The following is a 24,436-nucleotide window of genomic DNA, read 5'->3' as shown; positions in this document are numbered from 1 at the left end:
TGCCCTTCGCTCAGACAGGACGGGGTTAAAGGAGCAGCTGATTCGGGGGCTCGGGCACGGATGCGGGGCGAGCCTGCGGCGGCAGGGGCCGGCGTGACGCTGCACCGGCCCGAGGCGCGCCACGCGTTCTCCCGGGGGAGCTGTCCCTGGATCCCGGGGCCCCGGCAGTGGCGGGCTGCAGGAGCTCCCGGGAGGGGCGGTGTGGAGAGTGACCTGTGCTCGCACACAGGTCTCTTGGTGGCGGCAGCAGCAACCCTAGTGTCCCACGCCCGTCTCTGCTGTCCGCGCCGACAGCCGCGGCTCGCGCCCGTTTCTGGAGCTCCTTTAAGCGGCGCGCTTAAACCCCTTCCTAGCGCACTAGGAAGCAAAGAGGGAAGAAAAGGTCTCTTGCCTCTTCGGCAGCTCCAGACTTCTCCTGGACTCCCTCCCGGCTAGCCGTGGCGCACTAGCCCCTTCAGGCTGTTTTCACTCTGCCAACTCCAGACCTTTCCCTGGGATCCAACTGAAGCCCGAGGCTCAGCTCCCAGCCCCCGCCCGCCCCGGCGGGTGAGCAGACAAGCCTCTCGGGCTGGTGAGTGGCACTCTATTCTAAGTCGTGATCCCAGCAGGTCTTTCTTTTAGAACCCCTCTCCTTTACCTACCCAAGAATATCTTATGCTCTCTTTCTACAGACACTCTGTATTGTCCCTTGGATCCTGTCTGAGGTCGTTAAGGCCTTCTTCACCTTCATGGTCCTGACTGTTAGGAAAAACAGTCTTAAGCAAATGACCAGCCTAGCTGCTGAGCCATGTACAGAGCAGATGCTTTTATAAATGCATGGTGAGTGATGGGGTGATGGTGTTGGTGATCATCCTTAAGTACCATGGGGTAATTCCTTTCCAGTCATAATGAGTTTACAAATTTGACCCTAGCCCAACCCTCAGGGAGCTTTCATTCTGTGTAGCTGGGAACCAGCAGCTCTAGCCCAATCTACAGTAATGGAGAGGAAGTATCTGTGTCTTTATCCTGGGACCAATCCCTGACTTCTGGAAGGGGGAGACCTCAATATTGGGGCCTATGGTAATTTCAATCTATGATACTTTCTTTTTCCCTTGACAGTTTGCTGTAAGGCAGCCCATGGTGTCTTCATAGGAAAATGATGTGTTTTAACAATCACCTTGTTTACAGTATAGATTGTGAGAACATCCCAAGGAGGTGCTGCGTTTAGTAAATGTGGTTTTGTGTTTCTGTGAGCATGTGCATGGTGCTTTAAGTAGGTGACGGGCCATCCTATTTTCTGGCCAACTGGGTTTGCACGATAATCATGAGCCTTTCAAGGTCTAGGTAATCAAATCCAAGCTTGTTTTGAGTCATAGAGTAGGAGGGACCTTTAAAGTCTACTGGACACATCCACTTATTTTACGCTCGTGGAAGAGGACTCAAAGCGGTTGCGACTTGCCCATGGCTCCACAATGTCTATTTCCTCACTTATAAACAGGGATAATAATACCAACCTCTCGGGTTGTTGTGAGAAATTATGTGAAGTTCACAGTGTAATGGCTGTCACATAGAAAACCTTCAATAATTTTTTCTGATGTTTTTGTTGTGTCTGGGATAGTGCACAGCAACTGCCCAGTGAATCATGGTCAGTAATGGTGCTGGTGTCAGACTTGGGGGAAGAGAAAGGGAGATATGGTTTCCATTCTGATTATGTTCAAGGCTTGGTTACAAACCATTGTCATTCTTTGCTGCAGTAGTTCAGAGCTCCAGTCAATTTATGGAGTTAGTAGGACAAGTATTCCCGTTTGAGTATCTGCTTGTGAACCTCTGTTTCCCTTTTCCCCTCGTTTAGAGGACCACAGAGTTTAGAAAAGGAAGGGACCTTTGAACCTACCCAGTCCAATCCTTTATTCCACTGATGAAGAAAACATGACCCAGAATAGTTAAGGACAAGCCCTACCTGGCACTACCTGGAATGTGGACTTGGGTCTCCTAACTCCTGACATGTCCTCAGACAAGGCTTTTGCAGGAATGGGGAACTGTGTCATTTATTTAGACATAGGAAAGACACTAGCTTAAGGAACCTGGCACACCTGTTACTGTGTCTACCCCCTCATTCTATCCTAACCATTAAAGTACTGAACTTGGCATCTCTTCAATCACATTCAAACAACACATGTGTAATGTGTAATTAAAGAGTCTCTTCTCATTGTGTTAAGACCTCACACGCTGGATTCCATGGAACAATATGCCTGACAAATTGGCCAGTCCCTGTTTATAATGAAACTCCACTCCTCAGTCTTCTTGTATGTGAAACTCTTGAGTGGGAATTCCAGCACTCCAGAGGCTGATGAGTAATTTTATTGTGATCGTTGAATGGGTTCAGGAGATCAAGGCAAAGCTGGATCCCTGCTGTGTGACTGGAAGCAAATTAATTCCACATTAGGCCTCCCTCTCCTGTGTGTCTTGTTGTACAGTCTCGGGATGGACACACACAGGCATATGCAAACATTGAAACCTTCAGTATACTTGACTAGAGGCCAACTGTGAATGGTGGGGTTGAAGGGGAGCTAAATTGTGATGATTTATACACTGGAACATGAGTGGTCAAGCTCCCACTGGCTAAAACAAGCAGAGAAACAAGGCACTTCCCCCCATATAATTCAGACAAAACCTTTAACTTTCAGTTGAAATAATCCAATTGACTGTCTTATTTTTTCTTTTTCTGGAGCCATAATGTGAGAGAATTCTCTTTCTGTAAATAGGATTTTTATTTTCTGCTTAGCAAATGTATGGTTTGGTGAAATTGTCATTCCCCCCCCCCCCCATTGCAAAGCTCTCTGATTGTAAAATGAATATAGGCTATAGGGAAACTTGTAGGAAATTTCTCAGTAGCAAAGGGAGCCACTGTTTCATTGCCACGTCCTCATTAGTAACTCTTAATCAGTAATTCTTTAAAGAAAATTCCTACAGTTTCCCCCTAAAGAGTTAGGGAACTAAAAAACCCAATGTGACTCTAAACTCTGAATCATCAGGGAGCTGTACGGGATTGTTTCTGTTGCCTGGACGATTTGCTCTTGGTCCACTACTAGAGCACTACCTTCACAGCTTCATGTTTAAACAAATATTTGGCATTGTAACAGCTCTAGAGGTAGAGTTCCAACATGGCCCTGCAGGCCTAAATGAAGATTGCTCCATTTTCTTTATTTGTTAACAAAATAGTAATCCATTTCCTGAATTCAAGGGGAGGTGAGCTGAGAGGAAGGGTGCCACCTGCCTAATCCCTTCTCGGGCTCAGCTCCTTCGGCTCCTTCGTTCTCAGGGTCCTCAAGGGGCGTGGTTTCCTTCTCTCTCACCCTGCTTTGGATCTTCACTGCACTCTGAGTAGTCCAATACTGTTACTTACACCGTCTTTTCGGTATAGCCACCCGAACAAGGTCCCAGTTCACATCTTTCCTTCTTTATCCCCTATGGCTAATTTGTCACAAAAATTCCTTCAACATCTGTTTTGCATTCACACCTTCATCTCTGTTCTCATGTCTATTCTAAGCCCTTGCTGATGCCTGAATTTCTGAATCAGCCATTTAATGGACCTTCATATTCCTGGTCTTCCCTGTGACAATAGACTCTTCTTATTCATCCCAGGTTCCGCAGTGCTTAGCACAGTGCCTGGGACATAGTAAACACTCAAAAATGCTGAACTCAACTGAATTGCTCTAAGCCATCCTCTTGACTCCCCCCCAAGGGGTCTTCTTCAGTTTCCTTAAGAACTCCCAAGGGCTCTCACTTCCTTTAGTAGGGAGCACAGCTCATGTGCAGCTAGGGCGGAGCAGTAACAAAGGAGTATCGTAGGCCACGTGGGGCTGGGTGAGAGCTGGAACCTCGTGCAGGGTCTAGATGGGCAGTGACGGCTCAGCTCCAGCCGAGAGTTGACATGTGAGAATGTGGGTTCAGTGTTGTCAGAGAGGCCAATAATCTGGAATCTCAAGGGTAAGATATCCAAAATTTTTAACGTTGGCACTAATTCAAAATTTAAGCAGAATTTGTGAGTCAAAGAAAACACAGCTCTGGTCTGCATTGGGCCTGCAGGTTGCTACTTTGTGACCCCTAGATGAGATTACGATTGTCTAGGATTAAGCTTCCAACCCCAAATTTTACTTAATATGCCTCTACAGTCTTATTTCTCTGTCTTCCCAGTTGGCACCAGCTTAGGCTCTCTTCTCCTTGTCTGCAGTTATGCCATGCTCATTCTAGCATTTGGGATTCTATCTCCCAAATCCCTAACTTGTCCCAAACTAGCCCAGACCGGCCCTTGCCTAGACTTCCCTGTTTCTGCCCTCACAATTCCTCTCTCTTCAGTTGCCTAGATTCAACTTTGGCTCCGTCCCCACAGCGGCCCTTCTTACCTCTCATCCAGTCACTCTCTTTCCCTTACCTGTGTCTTATCTGAATCTTTATTTGTATGCTAGCACTGAATCAGGCCCTTATTATTATACCTGGACCTCTGTACTAGTCTCCTAACTGATGTCCAGAACTGGTTTTGTCTCTCTTTTGATTTAATTTTCTCCCGAACACTAGATTGATTTTCTCAAAGCTTCCCCCTCTGTTCTGAAAAGTTTGATATAAAGCCTCAGTTCCCTAGCATGGCCCTTTATAATCGGGCTATGATGTTTCTTTATTATCTCCTCCTCTCAATATCAGTCATATCTGGTTGGCCTTCCCAGCTTATTATCAGGGTCTTGTGAAACACTTGGCACACTCAAACAGTGCTGTTAAGAAGGGTTTAATGAAACAACTATTTACAAAGATGTGGGCAGGGTTAAAGGGAACCAACAAGAGCGGTGAAGCAATGGTATTGATTTGGGGCCTGAAGAAGCAAGTAGAGGGAGTGATTACTAGAACCCTGAGTCAGGGCAGTAGCTGAGGGGAAGGCCACCCCACAGAAGCCAAGGCCATCAGCTGGAGGAATCCAGCATTGCTCAGCTGAGGCTTGGCTGGGAGGGGTCTGGGGAATAAATATCCTAATTTCATTCTTTTCCCATACTCTGATCTCCTGTTGCCTCCCACTGGCTGAATCCAACTGGAAGCCAGAGGACCAGAGAGGCCAGCTGATGCGTACCTCTCAGGTCAGCTCCCAGGGTTTGGAGAGGGCAAAGAAGGCTGGAGAGAGGTCTGGAGGGCAGTAGCCTACTCTTTGATTCATTTACCTATGCTGTTCCCTCCCATAGCATCTCCACTTGTCCAAATGCTGCCAGTTTTTTACCTGCTGCTCAGATTCTGGTTTACCAAGTTTTCATTGATTATTTCTTCTCTCCTCAAAACACCTAAGGTGTTTAGCTCCTACTGATTACATTGTACTTTGCTTCTGCTAGTTAAATCTAAGATATGGGATATAAACCCAGATTTTTGGAAGCCAACGCCAACTTTCCTTCCCCTAATCCAGAGATGATGTCAGTGGTGGAAAATACAGGTGCCTCATTTTTTGGCAACTGTCCCTGAGGAGGTGGCTAGAGAGTGCTGCATTCCTGGTAGGCTGCAGAGATTTTCTGCCTGTTGCCACCAACTGTTTGGACCCCAGTGTTGACAAGAAGGGCCCAGATACTCGATAAGTGTTGTGGGGATAGATGGGACCAGAGTTAGAACCAGAGTCTCCAACCATCAAGAGGTTTCAATCTCTCTGAGAAAACAGATGCATCAAAATGCCAACAAATAGCAGTGACCACAAGAAAGTTCCAAGAAGGGCAAGACAGGTTACCATGACTTGTAGAGCCAACCTGGGCTGGAGGGACTAGAGAAGCTGGGACTTGGACTGCACTTTGGGCCACGGCTAAGATGAGGAGACAGGAAGGGGCATTTCAGAAGGGAATAATAGTTGGGGGTGAGGGGCTAACGTGTACTCCATTCCACTAGAATGTAAGTTCCGTCAGCACAAGGACCTGATGTGACACGTTCACTGGTTTTTTTCCCAGCACCCAGCACAGCTCCTGGCGTAATGAAGGATAGGATCTCAGTAATTGTCTTAGTCTGTTTGGGCCGCTATAACAAATACAGTAGCCCCCTGTTATCGGTGGGGGAATACGTCCCAAGACCCACCCCCTCCCCCCACCCCAGTGGATGCCTGAAACCATGCAGAGTACCGAATCCTGTATATACTATGTTTTTTCCTCTATGTGCATACCTGTGATAATGTTAAATTTATAAATTAGGTACAGTAAGAGGCTAACAGCAACAATAATAAAATAGGACAATTATAACAATGTACTGTAATGACAGTTATGTGAATGTGGTCTTCAAAATATCTTCCTGTATGAATTTAATACCTTTTCCATCCTAACTAAGCACTTATCACACCGGGGCTGTAACTTTGGCAGTATGAGGTGCAACATCAATACTAACACGAATTTCTTTTTCCTTCTTCATAATTTCATGGGTAGAAGATTCATTCCTACTGTAGATCTTAGCAAACTCAGTATATGATTTCTTTTATTTTCTTAAGTCAAGAACTTTCACCTTTTCAATTAAAGGGAGCATTTTACATCTTCTCTTTGGCAAATCCAAATTGCCAGCATCGCTACTCTTGTGCTTTGGGGCCTTCATTAAGTGAAACAAGGGTGACTTGAACACAGCACTGAAATACAGTTGATCTGATAACCGAGGTGGCCACTAAGTGACTAAGGGGCAGCATACGCTGGACAAAGTGATGATTGATGTCCCAGGTGGGACGGAGTGGGATGGCGTGAGATTTCATCACACCACTCAGAATGGCATGCAGTTTAGAACTTAAGAATTTTTTATTTCTGAAATTAAAAATTTAATTTCATTTAATATTTTGGGACTGCAGTTCACTGTGGATAATTGAAACCACAGAAAGCAAAACTGTGAGTAAGGAGGGACTACTGTACCACAGACTGGGTGGCTTGTAAACAACAGAAATTTATTTCTTACAGTTCTAGAGTCTGGAAAGTCCAAGATCAAGGTGCCAGCATAGTTGAATCAGGGCCAGTGTCTTTTCCCTGTGTCCTCACATAGTAGAAGGGGTGAGGGATCTCCCTGGATCTTCTTTTATTAGGCACTAATGCCATTCATGAGGGTTCCACCCTCATAACCTCATCACCCCCAAAGGCCCTACCTACTAATACCATAACCTTTGGGAGTTAGGATTTTGACGTATGAATTTTGGGAGGGCACAAACATTTAGAGCATAGAATGAATTAGCAGATGGATGGATTTATTCAGTACCTTTATATGTCAGGTGTGTACACAGTGAATGAAGGTAGAACTTAATTCATTCAGAAACACTCTACTGAGTGTAGAGGAAAACACAAAGCACTAGGACACATCCCTACTCAAGCTAGAAGGGGAAAGATGTACACACATCTCATTACCTTTAACCTTCCAATATTTAAATTAGACCTTCTAACGTTAAAAAAAACTTTCCCCTGGGGAATCCCGTGGTGGTCCAATGGTTAGGACTCCACGCTTCCACTACAGGGGGCCTGGGTTTGATCCCTGGTTGGGGAACTAAGATCTTGCAGGCCACACAGTGCGGCCAAAACCAAACAAACAAACACCCTTCCCCTGAAATTTGGCTCACCTTATTATTGGCCTACCTTATCAGTAACTGGCAAGCTCTGCTGTTCTTCCATTAGCATCTAAAGCTAATAGACTGGGAATGGGACCAGGACTGGGTGGGGAAATTTCTGTCCATCTGCACAGGTCCTTGTATTGTAGTAGGTACTCAACGAATACTTGTAGAAACATTCTTAGATACAGCAGAATTGTGGCCATGCAGATTTCATGTAACTCTTTCTTTCCATAAAGATATGATTGCACATTTAGCATAGCTAAATGTAATTTAATCTGCATACCTTTTGTGTAGGAAATAAATCTGTAAATAAAAATATAGCTTAGGTGATGTTTTTTGAGCACTTCTGGCTGATGACACCTCTCTTTTATCAAGGTTAAATGGCTAAAATATGTGTGAAAACTTTCCTTGTTGGAGAAGATATCTCGTTTCAGTACACTGATAGAGTGGGACAAAAGAGAGGACGGCCCAGTGCTGTATTCTTCAGGAGTAATTATTGCATTAAAAAATCATACCGTAGCTATGTTATTTAGTTGCAAAATTTGGCTCACTCACTCAAATAATTATAGCATTCGACAGTAATATGTAATTAAATTGCTTTTTAAATGCCACCTGACAGTTCAGCGAGTTTGTAAGGAGAAGGAGTAGAGCAAAATTTGTTAAACATGTAAAATCTTCCATCTGACTGGCCAGTAGTGAATGCACTTTAATGTAGTGTATTAAACTGTACCTGGGATTTGTTTTCAATCAGGCATGGTGAAACCAGCACATCAGGAGATGAGTGCCATGAAGGACAAAGTTTTGACTCCGAGTTCCGTAGGCATGGGAGGCCTGGTACACCGTGTACCAGGGCCACATGGGGAAGCATGCAGGTTGGTCAGGAGGAAGAAAAATTAAGGAAAACCTGTAATGTGGTTTTCATGAGGCAGGGGGAACAGACGGACCAAGTTTGGGATTGGCTAATTTGAATAATTTTAGTGGGCTCTGGCTTACAGGGACTGCCCTAGTTGTCTGATGTCTGGTCCTGGGATGATTAGGGCAGAAGAAGGCTGCCTTCTGGAATGTAAAAGCCAGACAGAGCAAGTGGTTCAGGTATGGACTCTGGGTTTGTTGGCTTACTTATCAAAGTTGTGCTCCTAGACTGAGTTGTTTACTGTCTTTAGGAGTTGGTTAGCCCTGAGAGGGGCGGTCTCTTTAGGATTAACAAAGCCCCCAAATGTCAAACAATCATAAAATACAGAAATTAAAAACATGATTAACACAGTAGGATTCAAAATATCTCCAGGAAGCTTTCATGAAGTGTCTTATTCAGTGCCATTGGTAAGTGCCACAAATATGCCTACATACTTGCATGTACTTCAGATTGCGATGAGATCACATTAAGGAACCATAGCATTTGGGGGGCAGTGTTTGGTATTTTCCTGGCAATCCAGTCACAGTGACAGTTTCCTTCCTGAGATTTTTCCTTATTTGGACCTGCCCTTTTATAGTTTAAGTCAGAGGGTGTGATGGCTAATATCATGTGTCAACTAGACTGGGCCACAGGGTGCCCAGATATTTGGTTAAACATTATTCTGGGTGTGTCTATAAGGGTGTTTCTGGAGGAATCAGTAGGCTGGGTAAAGAAGATTGTCCTCCTCAGTGTGGGTAGTGTCATCCAATCAGTTGAAGGTCTGAATAGAACAAGAAGGCTGACCCTCCCACGAAGAAGACAGAACCCTTCCTGTCCGCCTGCCTTGACCTGGGACATTGGTTTCCTCCTGCCTTGGTACTTGAACAGAAACATCAGCTTTTCCTGTGTCTTGTTGAGCCTGCTGTTCCTTTGGACTGAAACTACACCATTGGCTCTCCTGGATCTCCAGCTTGCTGACTGCAGATCTTGGGACTTAGCCTCCATAATCGTGTGAGCCAATTTCCAGGAGTGCCCTTTGTATAATAGGGAAAGTGGTGATGTTTGCTTTGGTTCTCTCCCTCTCTCCTTTCCATCCCCTCCAGTTTAATCCTGGTTTTGTCCTTTTTTGGCTGTGTGGCCTTGATGTAACCAGTCTCCTGGAGCCTCACTTTTTTTAACTGGTAAAATGGGGATGATATGTCTACCTCTAGTGCCTAGCACAGTGCCTGGCACATAGGAGTCTGAGATGGTACAGTGATGAGCCAGTTTTTTTGTTTGTTTGTTTTGTTTTGTTTTGCGGTACGTGGGCCTCTCACTGTTGTGGCCTCTCCCGTTGCGGAGCACAGGCTCCGGACATGCAGGCTCAGCGGCCATGGCTCATGGGCCTAGGCGCTCCGTGGCATGTGGGATCTTCCCGGACCGGGGCACGAACCCGTGTCCCCTGCATCGGCAGGCGGACTCTCAACCACTGCGCCACCAGGGAAGCCCGATGAGCCAGTTTTACAATAGGGGTCAGGATCTAGCTTCAGATTGTCCAAAGTAGCCATGGTATGCTGGCAAGGGGTGGGAGGGGCTTTGGCAGAGCTCAGAACTGGTAGAGGGAGGGACCAGGCCAGTTCAGTGAGTTCCAGAGGAGTGGGCGGGCAGAGTGCCCTAGAGGAGTGCAGTAGGCACTAGAGGTGGATTTACCCAGAAGCAAATGAAGTTTAAGCTTCTGGGCCTCGCTCTTGCACAGGTCTCTGTGGGTGCTGGGAGTTCCCGGAGCGGAGGGGTAGCCAGGTTATAACCAGAAAGCATTATGCTTATGTTTCTGATAAACCGCCTAAAAGAGATCTCAGAAGAGTCTTGACTCACCAAGGATCCAGACATTTATTTGGACTTGTTTTCTCATTCAAAATTAATATTAACTATCTAATTTTGTATTTGTAATTTTGGGTCTCCAACTTGTATAGGCTTCACTGCCCATAAAACCTGGATCTGCCCCTGCCTGGAGGGCTGCCCTTCTGGGGGGTGGCATGTGGGGCCCCAGCAAAGAGGTCATCCTGAGATCCGGAGCTGGGAGAAGGTCCAGACTGGGAGCTCTCCACCTCTGAATTGCAGGCTCCCGCTAATGCCTGCATTGCTGCTCCAAAGGGCATTCAGAAAAAGTTGCTGTTCACGGAAAGGACTCACTGTAGCTCTGACCCTGCTGCAGATTCCAGTGACCTTTGGAAGATCACCTCGGCCCTCTGAGCCTTAGTTTCCCCATTTGTGAAGTGGTATCAGTACCTCCAGTGTAGACTCAGGTATGGGTCCTGTGAATTGTAAAGCTCTAGGCACATGGGAGGGAAGTATTATAATTGTGTTGCTACTACTTGTATTTCTGTTATCTTGCTATTACTTGAAATATGCTTAGACCTTAACATTTCAGTGACTAAAGAGCAAAGGTAATGTCCACCCTGACACACTGTTTTTTGATTTCTGTTTTTTGCTGTTTCATTCATTCATTCATTTTAATTTTTTATTGAGGAAACTTTCCAGCATATACAAAAATTCACAGATTACCACAAGGAATGCCCATATCTATATCCATAAATTGGCTTCAGATTATTATCAACTCTGAAATAATGCCATTTGCAGCAATGTGGATGGACCTAGAGATTATCATACTAAGTGAAGTAAGTCAGACAGAGAAAGACAAATAACATATGGTATCACTTATATGTGGAATCGAAAAAAATGATACAAATGAACTTATTTACAATTACAAAACAGAAGTAGACTCACAGAAAACAAACTTCTGGTTACCAAAGGGGAAAGGTGGGGCAGGGATAAATTTGGAATTTGGGATTAACAGATATAGACTACTATATATAAAATAGATAAACAACCAGGACCTACTGTATAGCACAGGGAACTATATTCAATATCTTGTAATAACCTATAATGGAAAAGAATCTGAAAAAGAATGTATATATATAATGGAATCACTTTGATGTACACTTGAAACATTGTAAATCAACTATACTTCAATTTAAAAAAAATTATTATCAACTCATGGCCGATCTGATGTCATCTACACTCATACCTACTCACCTCCTGTAATATTTTTGAGCAAATTCCAAATCATTTAAACTGCAAGAATCCCAGTATTTTAAAAATTTAAGGGCCCATAAAAACTTACATCAATACTATTATTCTACCTCACTCATCCCCCAAAAAACTTAAATTTTTTCTAACAATTTGTTTAGTAAGCTAAAATTTAATATCATATATTCCCTCCCAACTCACTCTCTGGGGCATAAGCTACTTTACATTTGAATTAAATAAAATTCAGCTGGTAGGCACTTTCCCTGGATTATCTCTTAGGTCTAACACTGTGAGAACTCAATTGAGGAGTAAGTTTGAATTAAACTCTGCTCTTCAATCAGTGAGGTGACCTTAGGCAGGTGCTCTAACTTTACACTAAACCTCAATTTTCTCGTCTGTAAAATGGGGATACTAACACCCTCTTTACAAAGTTATTGTCTCTGAGACAGCATAAGTACAACTAGTAAACACTCAGTAAATGTTAGCTATTATTATTATGATAGTTTCTCCCTACTTTTTCTTATCGAACCCTGTCTTCTGGAAGTAATTTTGTTGAGAGATGTAAATAACTGATGATAGCCTTGGCTGATTGAAGTTAAAAGGCCCAGCAAGCCCAAGGGGGAGGAGCTAATGGAGGAGGAAGAGCCTTCCAGGAGTCTTACCACGTGGGCACTAGGTGTAAGCCCAACCCATGCTGTGTAGACAAGGTTCACTTGTGTCTCAGAGACTGGGGCCCACAGGGATCCAGACCCTCAGAACATCACAGCTCAGCATAAGCTTGGCTGGGAAGCTGGAGGCCCAGAGGTCAGGTAGGAGGGACGGGGTGGGTGGTGAGAGGTGGAGGCTGTTCATTGTCTGTTTTTCTCTTTGATTTTTGAAGTTTTCTACAAAGACGATATAATAAAGGTTGGCCTTGTAGTTATTGAAACCGAAAGCAATGAGGGCCCAGCCTGGTGTGGGCTTGAGATAAGACAGTTGTGACCCATAAAAAGACCCCCTGTTTCCTCTAGAGCAAAAATAGCTGAAAGATTGACTAAGTCTTGCTGGCCTGATGGGTCTTTCATTAAGATGCTCTGAATAATCCGTGTTTAGAGGCCAGCTCTGTTTGAACGGAGCCAAGTGTCCTAGCTGACACCCAGTGAGTGGCATGCACGTGGCATAGGATTAGGGAGCTCTCGACACTGGCAGTCTGTGGCTTGTCCCAGAAAGGCTGGCTATGAGAGGTGGGGAGTCCCAAAGACTTGTCTAGACCAGGGGGTCTGGAGTCAGCAGCCAGCGATGTAAGTAGGAGATGCCTAGCAGGCTGTATTATTTTTCAATCAGCAGGGATTTTACTTCAGTCAGATTAGAGCTATAACAAAGCATTTATTTTGATTCTTTGAAGGAAGCACTCAATTGATTTAGCATTAATTGAATTTTTATCTAACTTAAAAGCATGACGTTATTTAACTAGGACATGTATTTGTTATATGAAATACATTTATTTCAATTAAATAAATGTGCCACTTGTTAAATGAAAGTTAACTTTGCCCTATTTATTGATTCTTTTAAAAAGTGTGTGTTTCACCTTGTAAGAGGGTAGAGAGAAAGCAGCTGCATTCTTCTGCATCGTCTGCATCGTTAGTGGGTAATTCTTATTTCTTAACCTAACAGCCTGTGTTTCAGGCTACCTTCCAGGGAGACTCAGAGACTTAGATTTATTCTTAGTTATTTTGTTGACAGAGGTTTTTTATTTCTTTTCTGTTGACTTCAGGGTCAAGTTTGGCCTTTCCTTTTTTTTTTTTTTTCTTTTTCATTCTGGTTAAGATTGTGTGACCTGCTTCCTTCAATTGTCTGGTTGTTTTTTTTTGCGGTACGTGGGCCTCTGTTGTGGCCTCTCCTGTTGCAGAGCACAGGCTCCGGACGCGCAGGCTCAGTGGCCACGGCTCACGGGCCTAGCCACTCCGTGGCATGTGGGATCTTCCCGGACCGGGGCACAAACCCGTGTCCCCTGCATCGGCAGGCGGACTCTCAACCACTGCGCCACCAGGGAAGCCCAACTGTCTGGTTTTCTGATTGTTGCGCCAGACTTGGTTTAGGTCAATGTCAGAAATTTCTCTTGGTTCCTGTCGATATTTTCTGACACTACTTCTAACACCAGGTGTATGTCTTTTCCAACACCAACCAGTTCTCTGACACCAACTGGGTGTTCAACAGTTCAGTTCTGATGTTAGCTCCCAGAGCTGCAAATGGCATCCCAGGCGACCCACACTTTTGCCTGCCTGACTACAAATTTTGGGGCTCCCAGGATGCCCTCTTAGGTTTGATAATTTGCTAGAATGACACACACAACTCAGGAAAACACTTCACTTACGCTTACCAGTTTCTTATAAAGCTTATTTCAACTCAGGAATGGCCAAATGGAAGAGATGTGTAGGGCAAGGTATGGGCTGGGGTGGGGGGAGAAGGTGGGGGGGTGCCACAGAGCTTCCATGACCTCTCTGGGTGTGTCACCACCCTCCCAGCACTTCAGCACGTTCACCAACCCTGATGCTCTCAGAATCTCACTGTTCAAGAGGTTTTTTTTTTGTTTTTAATTTTATTTATTTATTTATTTATCTTTGGCTGCGTTGGGTCTTTGTTGCTGCACGCAGGCTTTCTCTAGTTGCAGCGAGCGGGGGCTACTCTTCCTTGTGGTGTGCGGGTTTCTCATTGCGGGGGCTTCTCTTGTTGTGGACCATGGGCTCTAGGCGCGTGGGCTTCAGTAGTTGTGGCGCACGGGCTCAGTAGTTGTGGCTCACGGGCTCTAGAGCTCAGGCTCAGTAGTTGTGGCACCCGGGCTTAGTTGCTCCACGGCCTGTGGGATGTTCCTGGACCAGGGCTTGAACCCGTGTCCCCTGCACTGGCAGGAGGATTCTTAACCACTGTGCCACCGGAGAAGCCCCTGTTCAAGACTTTTTATAGAATTCAATCTCCAGCCCCATTTCCTCCCAGAGACTGGGGGCGGGGCTGAAAATTCCAACCCTCTAATGACATGTTTGGTCTTTCTGGTGAACGGCCTCCATCGTGAAGCTATCTAGGGGTCCCATCCTGAGTCGCTTCATTAACATAAACAGTTATGGTTGAAAGGGGCTCCTTATTATTATTTGCTATTGAATAACAACTCCTGTCACCCAGGAAATTCCAAGGGTTATAGGAGCTTTGTACCATGAACAGGGAATAAAGTGCAAATATATATATTTTATTATACCACAGTTCCAAAGTGGGATACTAAAAAATTATGATTATGCATTATTGTCCTGGGTTTTTTCTGGTCTTTGACTTTGTATCATGCCCTACCTTCTCCACAAATAGCATTAGATTGTGGTTCTGGTTTTTCTGATCCGAAAGTGAGGATGACATTACATTGTTAGAATGAGAGTGTTCCTGAGATTTTCAAGTGTTTTCAACCTTGGAACATTTCCTCTAACACGTTCTTTTATGTTGGTGAAATTTTTCTTTATGGTTCACAAGTGAAATTTGACTGCAAAGGCCAGGATATTCTGCTTGATGACTGTTATTAATGAAGTTGATAGAACTGGTTCAGAGGACTTTGTGTTTATTTACACAGAATCCAGAAATAGGCTATGGGTAACTGCTGAAATAAAACAGAACTAGCCTTCTTGGCTGAATAAGGGAAATATTTCATAAACTCTTCCTCTTTCAAGAGGAGAACCATGGGCTATTAGGCGGGAAGGGAATTAGGAGGTTGAAGAGCCTCAGATGGCATGGCTGGAAAGCAGAAACTTAGCCAGGCCTCCTTTTATTTTTATTTTTATTTTTATTTTTTATTTATTTATTTATTTATTTTTTTTGTGGTATGCGGGCCTCCCTCTGCCGTGGCCTCTCCCGTTGCGGAGCACAGGCTCCGGACGCGCAGGCTCAGCAGCCATGGCTCACGGGCCCAGCCGCTCCGCGGCATGTGGGATCCTCCCAGACCGGGGCGCGAACCCGGTTCCCCTGCATCGGCAGGCGGACGCGCAACCGCTGCGCCACCAGGGAAACCCCCCAGGCCTCCTTTTAGATCATTATTTTGTAACCCTTTCCATGGAGTTAAGATGTTGTTTCAGGACCATGAAAAAGTGGTTTCCCTAAAAGGCAAGTGAGGAGTTTTGCTGTGATTCCATTGTTCTGTGGACATATAGAAAGGCAGGATGTGATGACTGTCTATTCACCATAAAATATCTTCTTCCCTAGCAAACAGCAATATCCTACTTGGTGATTTCCTCCACTCCTCAATGATTAAGAAACAAAGAACGAACAAACAAAAAACCCAACCAAACAAATAAAACCAAATTGAGTGATTTTTAGAATTTAAAGCTCATTAAAGAAAAGGTGAGAAAAGCACATGCAAAGAAGAGGAAAAAAATCAATTATAGTGTTATCAAAACATTGCTAATATTTAGGTGTCAGTACCGTGCAAAAAATGGTTTCCCTTTTGTGGGAAGTGTGGAAAAGATATCTGGATTTTTTTCATTTAAGATTATCATGTAAGCACTGTTTTGTTGTTGTTGATAGAGATAATAGATATAGTGGTTTAAAGCAGAGGCTCTGGCACTGAAGTGCCCAGGTTCAAATCACAGCCCACCATTTGTGAGCTCCCTGCCTCAGTTTTATCATCTGTAAAATGGGGATGATAATGACAGCCATCTCACAAGTTAAATGTTTATGTAAAGGACTTAGTACATGTTTGTTATTGTCATCAAAATAGATTTCATTATTATAACATTAATATATGTGTACAGTAGAAAAGCAGAAGAAATCAAAATCACCCATTATTCTAAAACCCAGAGAAAGGCCACTTACCCAGTGTTAACATTTTGCTATTTTTTTTTTTTTTTTTTTTTTTTTTTTGCTGTATGCGGGCCTCTCACTGCTGTGGCCTCTCCCATTGCAGAGCAAGGCTCCGGATGCGCAGGCTCAGCGGCCATGGCTCACGGGCCCAGCTGCTCTGCGGCATGTGGGATCTTCCCGGACCGGGGCACGAACCCGTGTCCCCTGCATCGGCAGGTGGACTCTCAACCACTGCGCCGCCAGGGAAACCCAACATTTTGCTATTTTTTAAAATACACTTTCTCTTACATAGTTGAGCTCATATTGTAATTCCAATTTATATCCTGATCGTAACGTAATTATTCTGGAAAAGACTAGTTATATAAACATAATTTGGAAAGACTACATAGGTCATCTTGTGTAACCATATTTTACTTAACCCTTCCCCAAAGTTTTAACATGCAGATGGCTATTCCTGCCCATCTCCCTGCACCCCCCCCCCCATATTTAAAAGAGAAGTAATCATAAATTAGCCTTGGTTAGAATAGTCTGGAGCCTGAGTCTTCCCTGGCCAGTGTGGAGCCTGCAGTTGTTTTTTCTGTAACCAGGACGTAATGAGATCCAATCCACAAACCAGTTAACTCAGGGTTGAACGTATTATGAATGAATATGTGAGATATATCTTTGTAAAAGTTTGTCTTCTTAAGTATTAGAGGTTACTTCCTTAGAACAGAGTCCCAGAAATGGAAATGCAGGGTCAAAGCATGAGAAATGTTTTCTATAAGGGTCATACTGATTTAAACTTGTGGCAACAGTGTATGAGCCTGCCCCACTTTCTGTAGCCCCCATATCCCTTCCCCCAGCTCTGGGTTGCTTTTCAGATCTGAAATATTGAGGAAATTGTCAGGGGTTCCAAAACACTGGAGTAGTGTTAATATTAATTAAAATCATCACTCCAGCCCCTTCTTCTCACTCCTCCAGGGCCCTTCTTTCTTCCTTTCCTTTTCCCTCCCTGCTTTCTCTAATTCCCTCATGTAGCCTTCCTCTTCTCCACTGGGGGTGGGGGGGAAGTCATATAATTAAGTTGTTCCCATTAAGAAGTTAGTGAACTTAGCAGCTAGAAGTGTTATCCCCCAGCTGGGTACTTGCATTTTAATAAAGGGTTCCTGGAGCATTGTTGAACCCACAGGACTGAGCTTGATGGTGAAATTTGGGGTGCTGTAGTATGCAGGGAGGGAGATATTTTGGTCTGGAACTCTCAAGTTATACAATAGATTGTATCCAAGATGTAAGGCCGGATCTATGGATGAGATGACACCAAGGCCAGTTTCTGAGATGCCTTCATTTCCTCATTGCCAAAGTACCAGCTGCTCAGAGCAGAAACACCTTTTCCTAAAGGTAAAGTGTGTCTCTTGGAAAAACTATTCAGGGGAGATTATTTACTGAATTGGATGGATATAATAAAAGACTGGTCAGCAGCATATGCAGATTCTTTTCATAAAATATAACTTTATGATACCAGGCAGGGCTCCTTTTATGGCTTTTGCATCATCTGGTTGAAACTGCCAAAGATATGGAGGGCGTTTGCTTATGCGTCTGTAGCCAGTGATTTAAATCATGTGTCGCTGGGCAGGCAGATCCTGGTACTTCTTAGTGGGGCTGAGGCTCTGATTACCTTGGCCTGAACTCTGAGCTACAGAGAAGGTGGGTTTCTTGCTGGACTATTTCTGTTTCAGCAAGGTCTCAGGTGCCCTTTGTGGCAAGGGATTGTTCAGGTGTCTATCTGTAGACTCATACATATTTGGTGGAATGAAAAGCCAAAGAAAGATTGAGAAATGTGCCTGAGAGGAGAAGGATGACAGCGGGATACCGTAGATGATGCCCTAGCTTTAGGGAGGGACAAGGAGAGGTACAGGCACATTATGAGAAGAACTTAAAAGATGAGACTTACTTGGTTCAAAGTCTGAGATGTCCCGAAAGAAGGAGGAGAGGGAGAAAAGGAAAGCTTAGCCAATTGTTAGCCATCTGTGGAGCATTCCCAAGAAGCTCTTGACCACAGCCAGGTGGGAAGGTGGTGTTGAAACGGCGGCAACCAGCTAGAGCCGGCCAGATGCCAGCCTCCCGTCCCTCCCTGAATGAAAATGCTTTGATCCCATAGTGGCTCCTTCCTTACACAGAGCCTTATCTGTTCCTTTCTAGCCTGATCCAGCCTGAAGATGACCCCGCTGGCCGCTGTGGTGTCTGGCCCCCGTGTCCGACTCTTTGCCTGCTTCCTCAGGCTGGGCTGTCAGCAGACCAAACCACTTCAGCTTCACACAGGAGCCAGCCTCGCAGCCAAGAACCACTATGAGGTGCTGGTGCTGGGTGGGGGCAGTGGTGGGATAACCATGGCTGCCCGCATGAAGAGGAAAGTGGGCGCAGAGAATGTGGCCATCGTTGAGCCCAGCGAGGTAAGTCTCCCCCTTTCGAGTGCGTGCGTGTGTGCGTGTGTGTGTGTGTGTGGTGCACATGCATGCATAGGTTAGGGGCTGCGTTGGTGATGACTGTCATGCCTAGGCCACCATGTTCCCAGGTTAGTGCTTCTCTTTATGGGCATAAAAAGCAGGTCGTCCAAAAGAAGGGGGAGAAGGTGGGGGGAGGGAGAGAGCGAGGACAGATCTCTTGGCTTATGTTCTTCTCTCTGTTAGTTTCTTAGGGCTGCCATAACAAATTACCATAAAGGAGGTGGCTTAAAACAACAGATAATTTATTCTTTTGCAGTTCTGGAGGCTAGAAGTCCAAAACCAAGGTGTTAGCAAGGCCATGCTCCCCTTGAAGGCTGAGGGGGAAGGGGCAGCTGTCTCATGCCTCTCTCCTAGTTTCTGTGGTTGTGGACAGTCCTTGGTGTTCCTTGGCTTGTTGTAGATCGCTCCAATCTCTGCCTCTGTTTTCACATGGCCTTCTCTCTCTGTGGCTCTAGCGTCTTCACATGACCTACTTATAAGGACACCAATCATTGGATTAGACGTTAGACAGTCTGATGGATAGACATTAGAGAGTCAAGGACATTCTAATCCAGTGTGACCCCATCTTAACTTGATTACATCTGCAAAGACCCTATTTCCAAATAAGGTCACGATCGCAGGTCCTGGGGTTAGGACGTCAGCATATTTTTTGGAGAGAAACAATTCAACTCGTGTCATCCTCCACCTTCAGTCTCAGAGGAAAATCAGTGGCCGTTGCACTTTCCTTTCCCTGTTCCAGGCTGGAGAAAGGGTGATGAGTTGAGGGGCGGGGGTAAAAGGTGAAAACCCACTGAAAAGGTGTCAGTGCGTTTGAGAAACTTACGTGTAAGAGATTATAAACAGATTATAAAGCAGAAAAAGGTAGCAGACACAGGGCGGGAAGTTGGGAAGTGTTTGTAAAGCACTATTTCGTGAAAAATATTTTAAGATTGTCCAAAGCTTCAAAAAATAGTCAAGATTTTTGGCGGTTGGCTTAATGGTTCCTGAGGAACTGGGTGTGCACCAGTGGGAAGCTGTATCTTTGGGAGGAAAAAGCAAAATGGATCTGGTGCCGGTTTGGTGGAGAGGGTAGGGCAAGAAAGGCACAGTCCTTTTCAGGAAGTCTTCCCAGTACCAAACGAGGCTGCCCAGGGCTTTTTTGCAATCTCCAACTGGTAGGTTGTGATTTGTGGGGAGACTGGAGGGCACTCTCCATCTATTTCCTTTTCAAAGTGACTTTAATTCAGGGACAACATTTTAAATGACAGTGGTCTGAGAGCTGTATCAGTTGGCCTGTGGTGGATTGTAGCTAACCCACGGAAGGCCTCCCAGCGGGGCTACTCTTTGTGATGAGACAGGCCCCTCCAAGGCACTGGACACAATTCAGGAGGCCAGAATGGAGTCTGTCCTGCTCTGTGAGGAAGTGCATGACAGGGGCTGTTGCAGGAGCTGCCAGCGGCTCAGGCCTTTGGCACTTTCCCTCCTGTGTCTGGTTTAGCGATTGCTAGAGCTCGTGCTTGTTTGCAGTCTAAAAAATAATCCGAGTTTGTATTTTCATTCCCTTTTCTGTTCAGGATGGACTTGAAATCGTTGAGCTCTCACAACTGGAGACCTCTAACCCCCTTATCTTTGATCCCATGCATTATAGCTGTAGGGAGATTGCAGAGCTGTTCCTTGTGTCCTCTTCACTCTCTGGGCGTGTTGGCAATTCTGTCTGGCCAGTATGAGGCATTCTGACAATGTTGAGATCTCTTGGTCCCCCGGTCTACTCCATGGATGCATTGGAATTCTCAGAGACCATTAAGCCAATATGCCCTTTGGCCCCAAGCCTAGAACTTTCACAACTAACTGAGATCAAGAGTGGACCATCTGAAGCAGAAGAACTCCAGAAAATACTGGAAGTTTGGGTATCTTGGTAGGATCTGATGCCTCTGAGAAAGGAGAATAGGGATCCTAGTGCTGATAGGGGATGTCTGTAGTCCTCCCCATGGGCTTGGGAAACACAGTGGGACGTTAATGAAGTTTTGAGCGTCCCCAAAGCGGCAGTAAACTTTTCAGACTCACCTCACAAATTTCTGAGGAACCATATTTAGGTTTTTGGGCTTACTTTTTCTTTATATCCGTGCACATAAATGGATTAATAATGTGTGTGTGTTCATATGCATGTACATGTAACATGTACATGTTAAACACCAAATCTACTTTAAGCAATAAATAATACAGTGCTCACTAAAGATAGTTTATGGTTTTTTTTGCTGATCTTGGCAGAATTCTTTCGTAGGTGACTGCCCTTCAGAGCTTAACACAGTAGGAGACATCAGTGGAGTCAGTGGGGGGGAGACTAAGCTTCTGGAGACTTTTCTCTGTGATGCTCCAAGGTCAGGAGGGAAGAATTGAGAGAGTCTAGCTCATGTACTTTTAGCTATGACCCTTTTGATCGGCCTCACATTGAAATGAATCTCCAAATACTTTGTTTCTTAGAGACATTTCTACCAGCCAATCTGGACCCTGGTGGGAGCTGGTGCCAAACCATTAGCCTCATCTGGCCGTCCCACAGCGAGTGTGATTCCATCTGGTGTAGAGTGGATCAAAGCTAGAGTGGTTGATCTGAACCCAGACAAGAACTGCATCCACACAGACAACGACAAGGAGGTAACCGTCCGGGTCCTTTGGCTTTTGTTAACCTGAGGGCTTGTATTGAACGCACAGCCATTATCAAACTGGACAGCTTCATGGTAAGAGGGCCGTATACATGTGCGTGTGTGCATGCGTGTGTGTGCTGAATACGGCATGAGATGGGAGGGGGTGTGGGGAATGGAGGATGAGCTAGATGGAAGGACTGAGTGATGCTGAATTAATAAATAAACAGCAAAGACAAGTATTTATTGAACACCATTGTTTGTCCTATTGCTTGGTACAGTATCATATGCCTGAATTTTTATTGCACAAATACTACTGCTCTGTGTGAAAACACCAGGTACCTCCCTCCTTTTTCCTTTGAAGCAGCCAGCCTCTCTATCTGCCCCGTGGTCCTGCAGAGGAAGGGGGTGTTGGGAAGTATCCATGCCAGTCACACTCGGGGGAGCTCTGCCAGAGCTGTTAGGGAACTGTGTGACTGCGGTGGTGCCAGGGCTGAGAATTGCTGCTGCTGCAGCTTGAGGCTCATGGTTGCTCGGTACCATTTAGAAGTCTTCTCCCACCCCCACCACACAGGGATCACAGCTTTTCAGCAACTGCAGCCCCTGTGTCTGACTGAGGGGATGAGGGCAGGATGGTGAGAAGACAGGCGTAGGAGCCATCGGGGCATCGTGTCCCCTCGTCTGCTGCTGAGCCCAGGACAGCCATCGTGCCGCACAGGCCTGTTCCAGGCTCCCATGGTTCTTGGGCCCCCAGGGTGTTATTGGCCTTAAGATCCTGACCCGGCTCCCTCCAGCCTGGGCACTCCAGCATTTTCACGGAACTGTGGAATCTGAGAGTTGGTGGCAATCTTTCAAATCCAACCCCTTGCTCTAAGCAGGGACCATTGGCTCCAGGCATTCTCAACCTTTCCTTAGGTCATGGATCTTTCTGAGTGTGGATCTTAATTAGCCCAGTCTAGAAGATGCATATATGTACCTAATTTTGCATTTAATTTCAAGGAGTTCAGAGATTGTTTGCAGCCTTTCCCTGAACCCTGATCAACCCTGAACCAACCCTCCTTCCCCCCTTCCTTCCTCCCTCCCTCCCCTCCCTCTCTCCCTCCCTCCCTTCCTTCCTTCCTTCCTTCCTTCCTCAATATTTATTAAGCATTATTATAACCTAGGTACAGTTTTAGGGATATACAAGTGAACGAAAATAGACAAAAATCCTTATTATCCTGAATTTTATATTCTAGTGGAGGAGGACATACAATAAACAATAGACATAATAAGTTATATAATGTGTTAGAAGGTGATGAATATTTTTTTAACATCTTTATTGGAGTATAACTGTTTTACAATAGTGTGTTAGTTTCTCCTTTACAACAAAGTGAATCAGTTATACATATACATATGTTCCCATATCTCTTCCCTCTTGCGTCTCCCTCCCTCCCACCCTCCCTATCCCACCCCTCTCATGGTCACAAAGCACAGAGGTGATCTCCCTGTGCTATGCGGCAGCTTCCCACTAGCTATCTAATTTACATTTGGTAGTGCATATATGTCCCTGCCACTCTCTCACTTCGTCACAGCTTACCCTTCCCCCTCCTCATGTCCTCAAGTCCATGCTCTAGTAGGTCTGTGTTTTATTCCTGTCCTACCACTAATCTCTTCATGACATTTTTTTTTCTTACATTCCATATATATGTGTTAGCATACGGTATTTGTTTTTCTCCTTCTGACTTACTTCACTCTGTATGACAGACTCCAGGTCTATCCACCTCATTACAAATAACTCAGTTTCATTTCTTTTTATGGCTGAGTAATATTCCATTGTATATATGTGCCACATCTTCTTTATCCATTCATCTGTTGATGGACACTTAGGTTGCTTCCATGCCGTGACTGTCTTTAAATAAAAACCATTATTTCTCCTACTGGTTCCTTGGCTGCTGCTTCTGTTGTACAGATCTTCCTCAACTTACCATGGGGTTACGTCCCAGTAAACCCATGGTAAGTTGAAAATATCATAAATTGAAAATGCATTTAATACACCTGACGTGTCAAACATCACTGCTTAGCTTCACCTACATTCAGTGCACTCAGAACACCTAGGTTAGCCTATAGTTGGGCAAAATCATCTAATGCAAGGACTATTTTTTAATAAAGTGCTGACCATCTCGTGTAATTTATTGACTACTGTACTGACAAGCAGAGTGCTTGTCTGGGTCCGTGGTGGTTGCATCTATCCGCTGTCTCCTGGTGTGGTCGCGTGGCTGGTGGGGAGCTGGGGCTTTGCCACCCAGCATCAGGAGGAAGTGTCTTTCCCCATACGGTGGGCCCGAGGAAAGCTCAAAATTCAAAAGTCGAAGTAGTTTCTACTGAATGCGTATTGCTTTCGCATTACTGTAAAGTTAAAAAATCCTAAGTTGATTTTCTTACTCGTGAAAAGTATATTCAGTCACTCGGTAATACTGATTTCCGTTCAAGAACGCTATAGTCGAGTTGGAGAGAAAAGATGAACACACAGGAGGAGAGGCAAAGAATTTCCCCCTGAAAACTGGTTGGTATAGCGTGCTCTAGGATCTCAGAGGGAAAAGAATCAACAGAGGGTAGTCCTGGAGGGCTTTACGGAGGAGGTGGGAATTGAGCTTGTTCTTAGCGGATGGTTAGTATTGGAGCAGCTGGAGAGAACAGAGAGAGAGGGAAGGCGTTGAAGATGTGGAACAAGACGGATAAAGCGTGGAGGTGAGCAGAGAGCTGCGTGCTTGTCCCAGCCAATCCTGATGAACTCAAGTGATTAGTTCAGAACCGCTCCCGTGGGGGTGTCATCTCCATCCTCAAGGACCCCAGGAGTGGAGGCAGAGGACAGGTGGCGAGGAACGAGCGCAGCCCTGGGCCACGGGGAAGGTTCACCCACTGCACCCGGATGCCGAGGGGGAGGGGCTCCGAGGAGGGAGGGATGCTCAGGCGGGGACAGCGCTGCACAGATGCAGGGAATGGGGGGCGGGGCTGGGGG

The 24,436-nt window shown here is 45.2% G+C and overlaps 1 protein-coding gene across 3 annotated transcripts in view; it reads left to right on the top strand.

Annotated features, from left to right (window-relative positions):
- SQOR (sulfide quinone oxidoreductase) overlaps positions 1 to 24,436 on the top strand; it is a 59,476-nt gene that overhangs the window by 9,579 nt on the left and 25,461 nt on the right. For 2 of the 3 annotated variants that reach the window (XM_024115684.3, XM_024115688.3), the window contains exons 2-3: positions 18,516 to 18,766; positions 21,281 to 21,451. In XM_024115684.3, the coding sequence (XP_023971452.1) occupies positions 18,533 to 18,766; positions 21,281 to 21,451 (405 nt within the window). In that variant the 5' untranslated portion in view covers positions 18,516 to 18,532. Of the gene's footprint in view, positions 1 to 750; positions 820 to 18,515; positions 18,767 to 21,280; positions 21,452 to 24,436 lie in introns of those variants that run through there. The other variant, XM_028495358.2, reaches the window with a different exon arrangement.

This window comes from Physeter macrocephalus, chromosome 11 (assembly GCF_002837175.3).
Source record: "Physeter macrocephalus isolate SW-GA chromosome 11, ASM283717v5, whole genome shotgun sequence".
NCBI lineage: Eukaryota > Metazoa > Chordata > Mammalia > Artiodactyla > Physeteridae > Physeter > Physeter macrocephalus.
The sequence above is the reverse complement of the archived record's forward strand: the minus strand, read 5'-3'. Positions and strand labels throughout refer to the sequence as shown.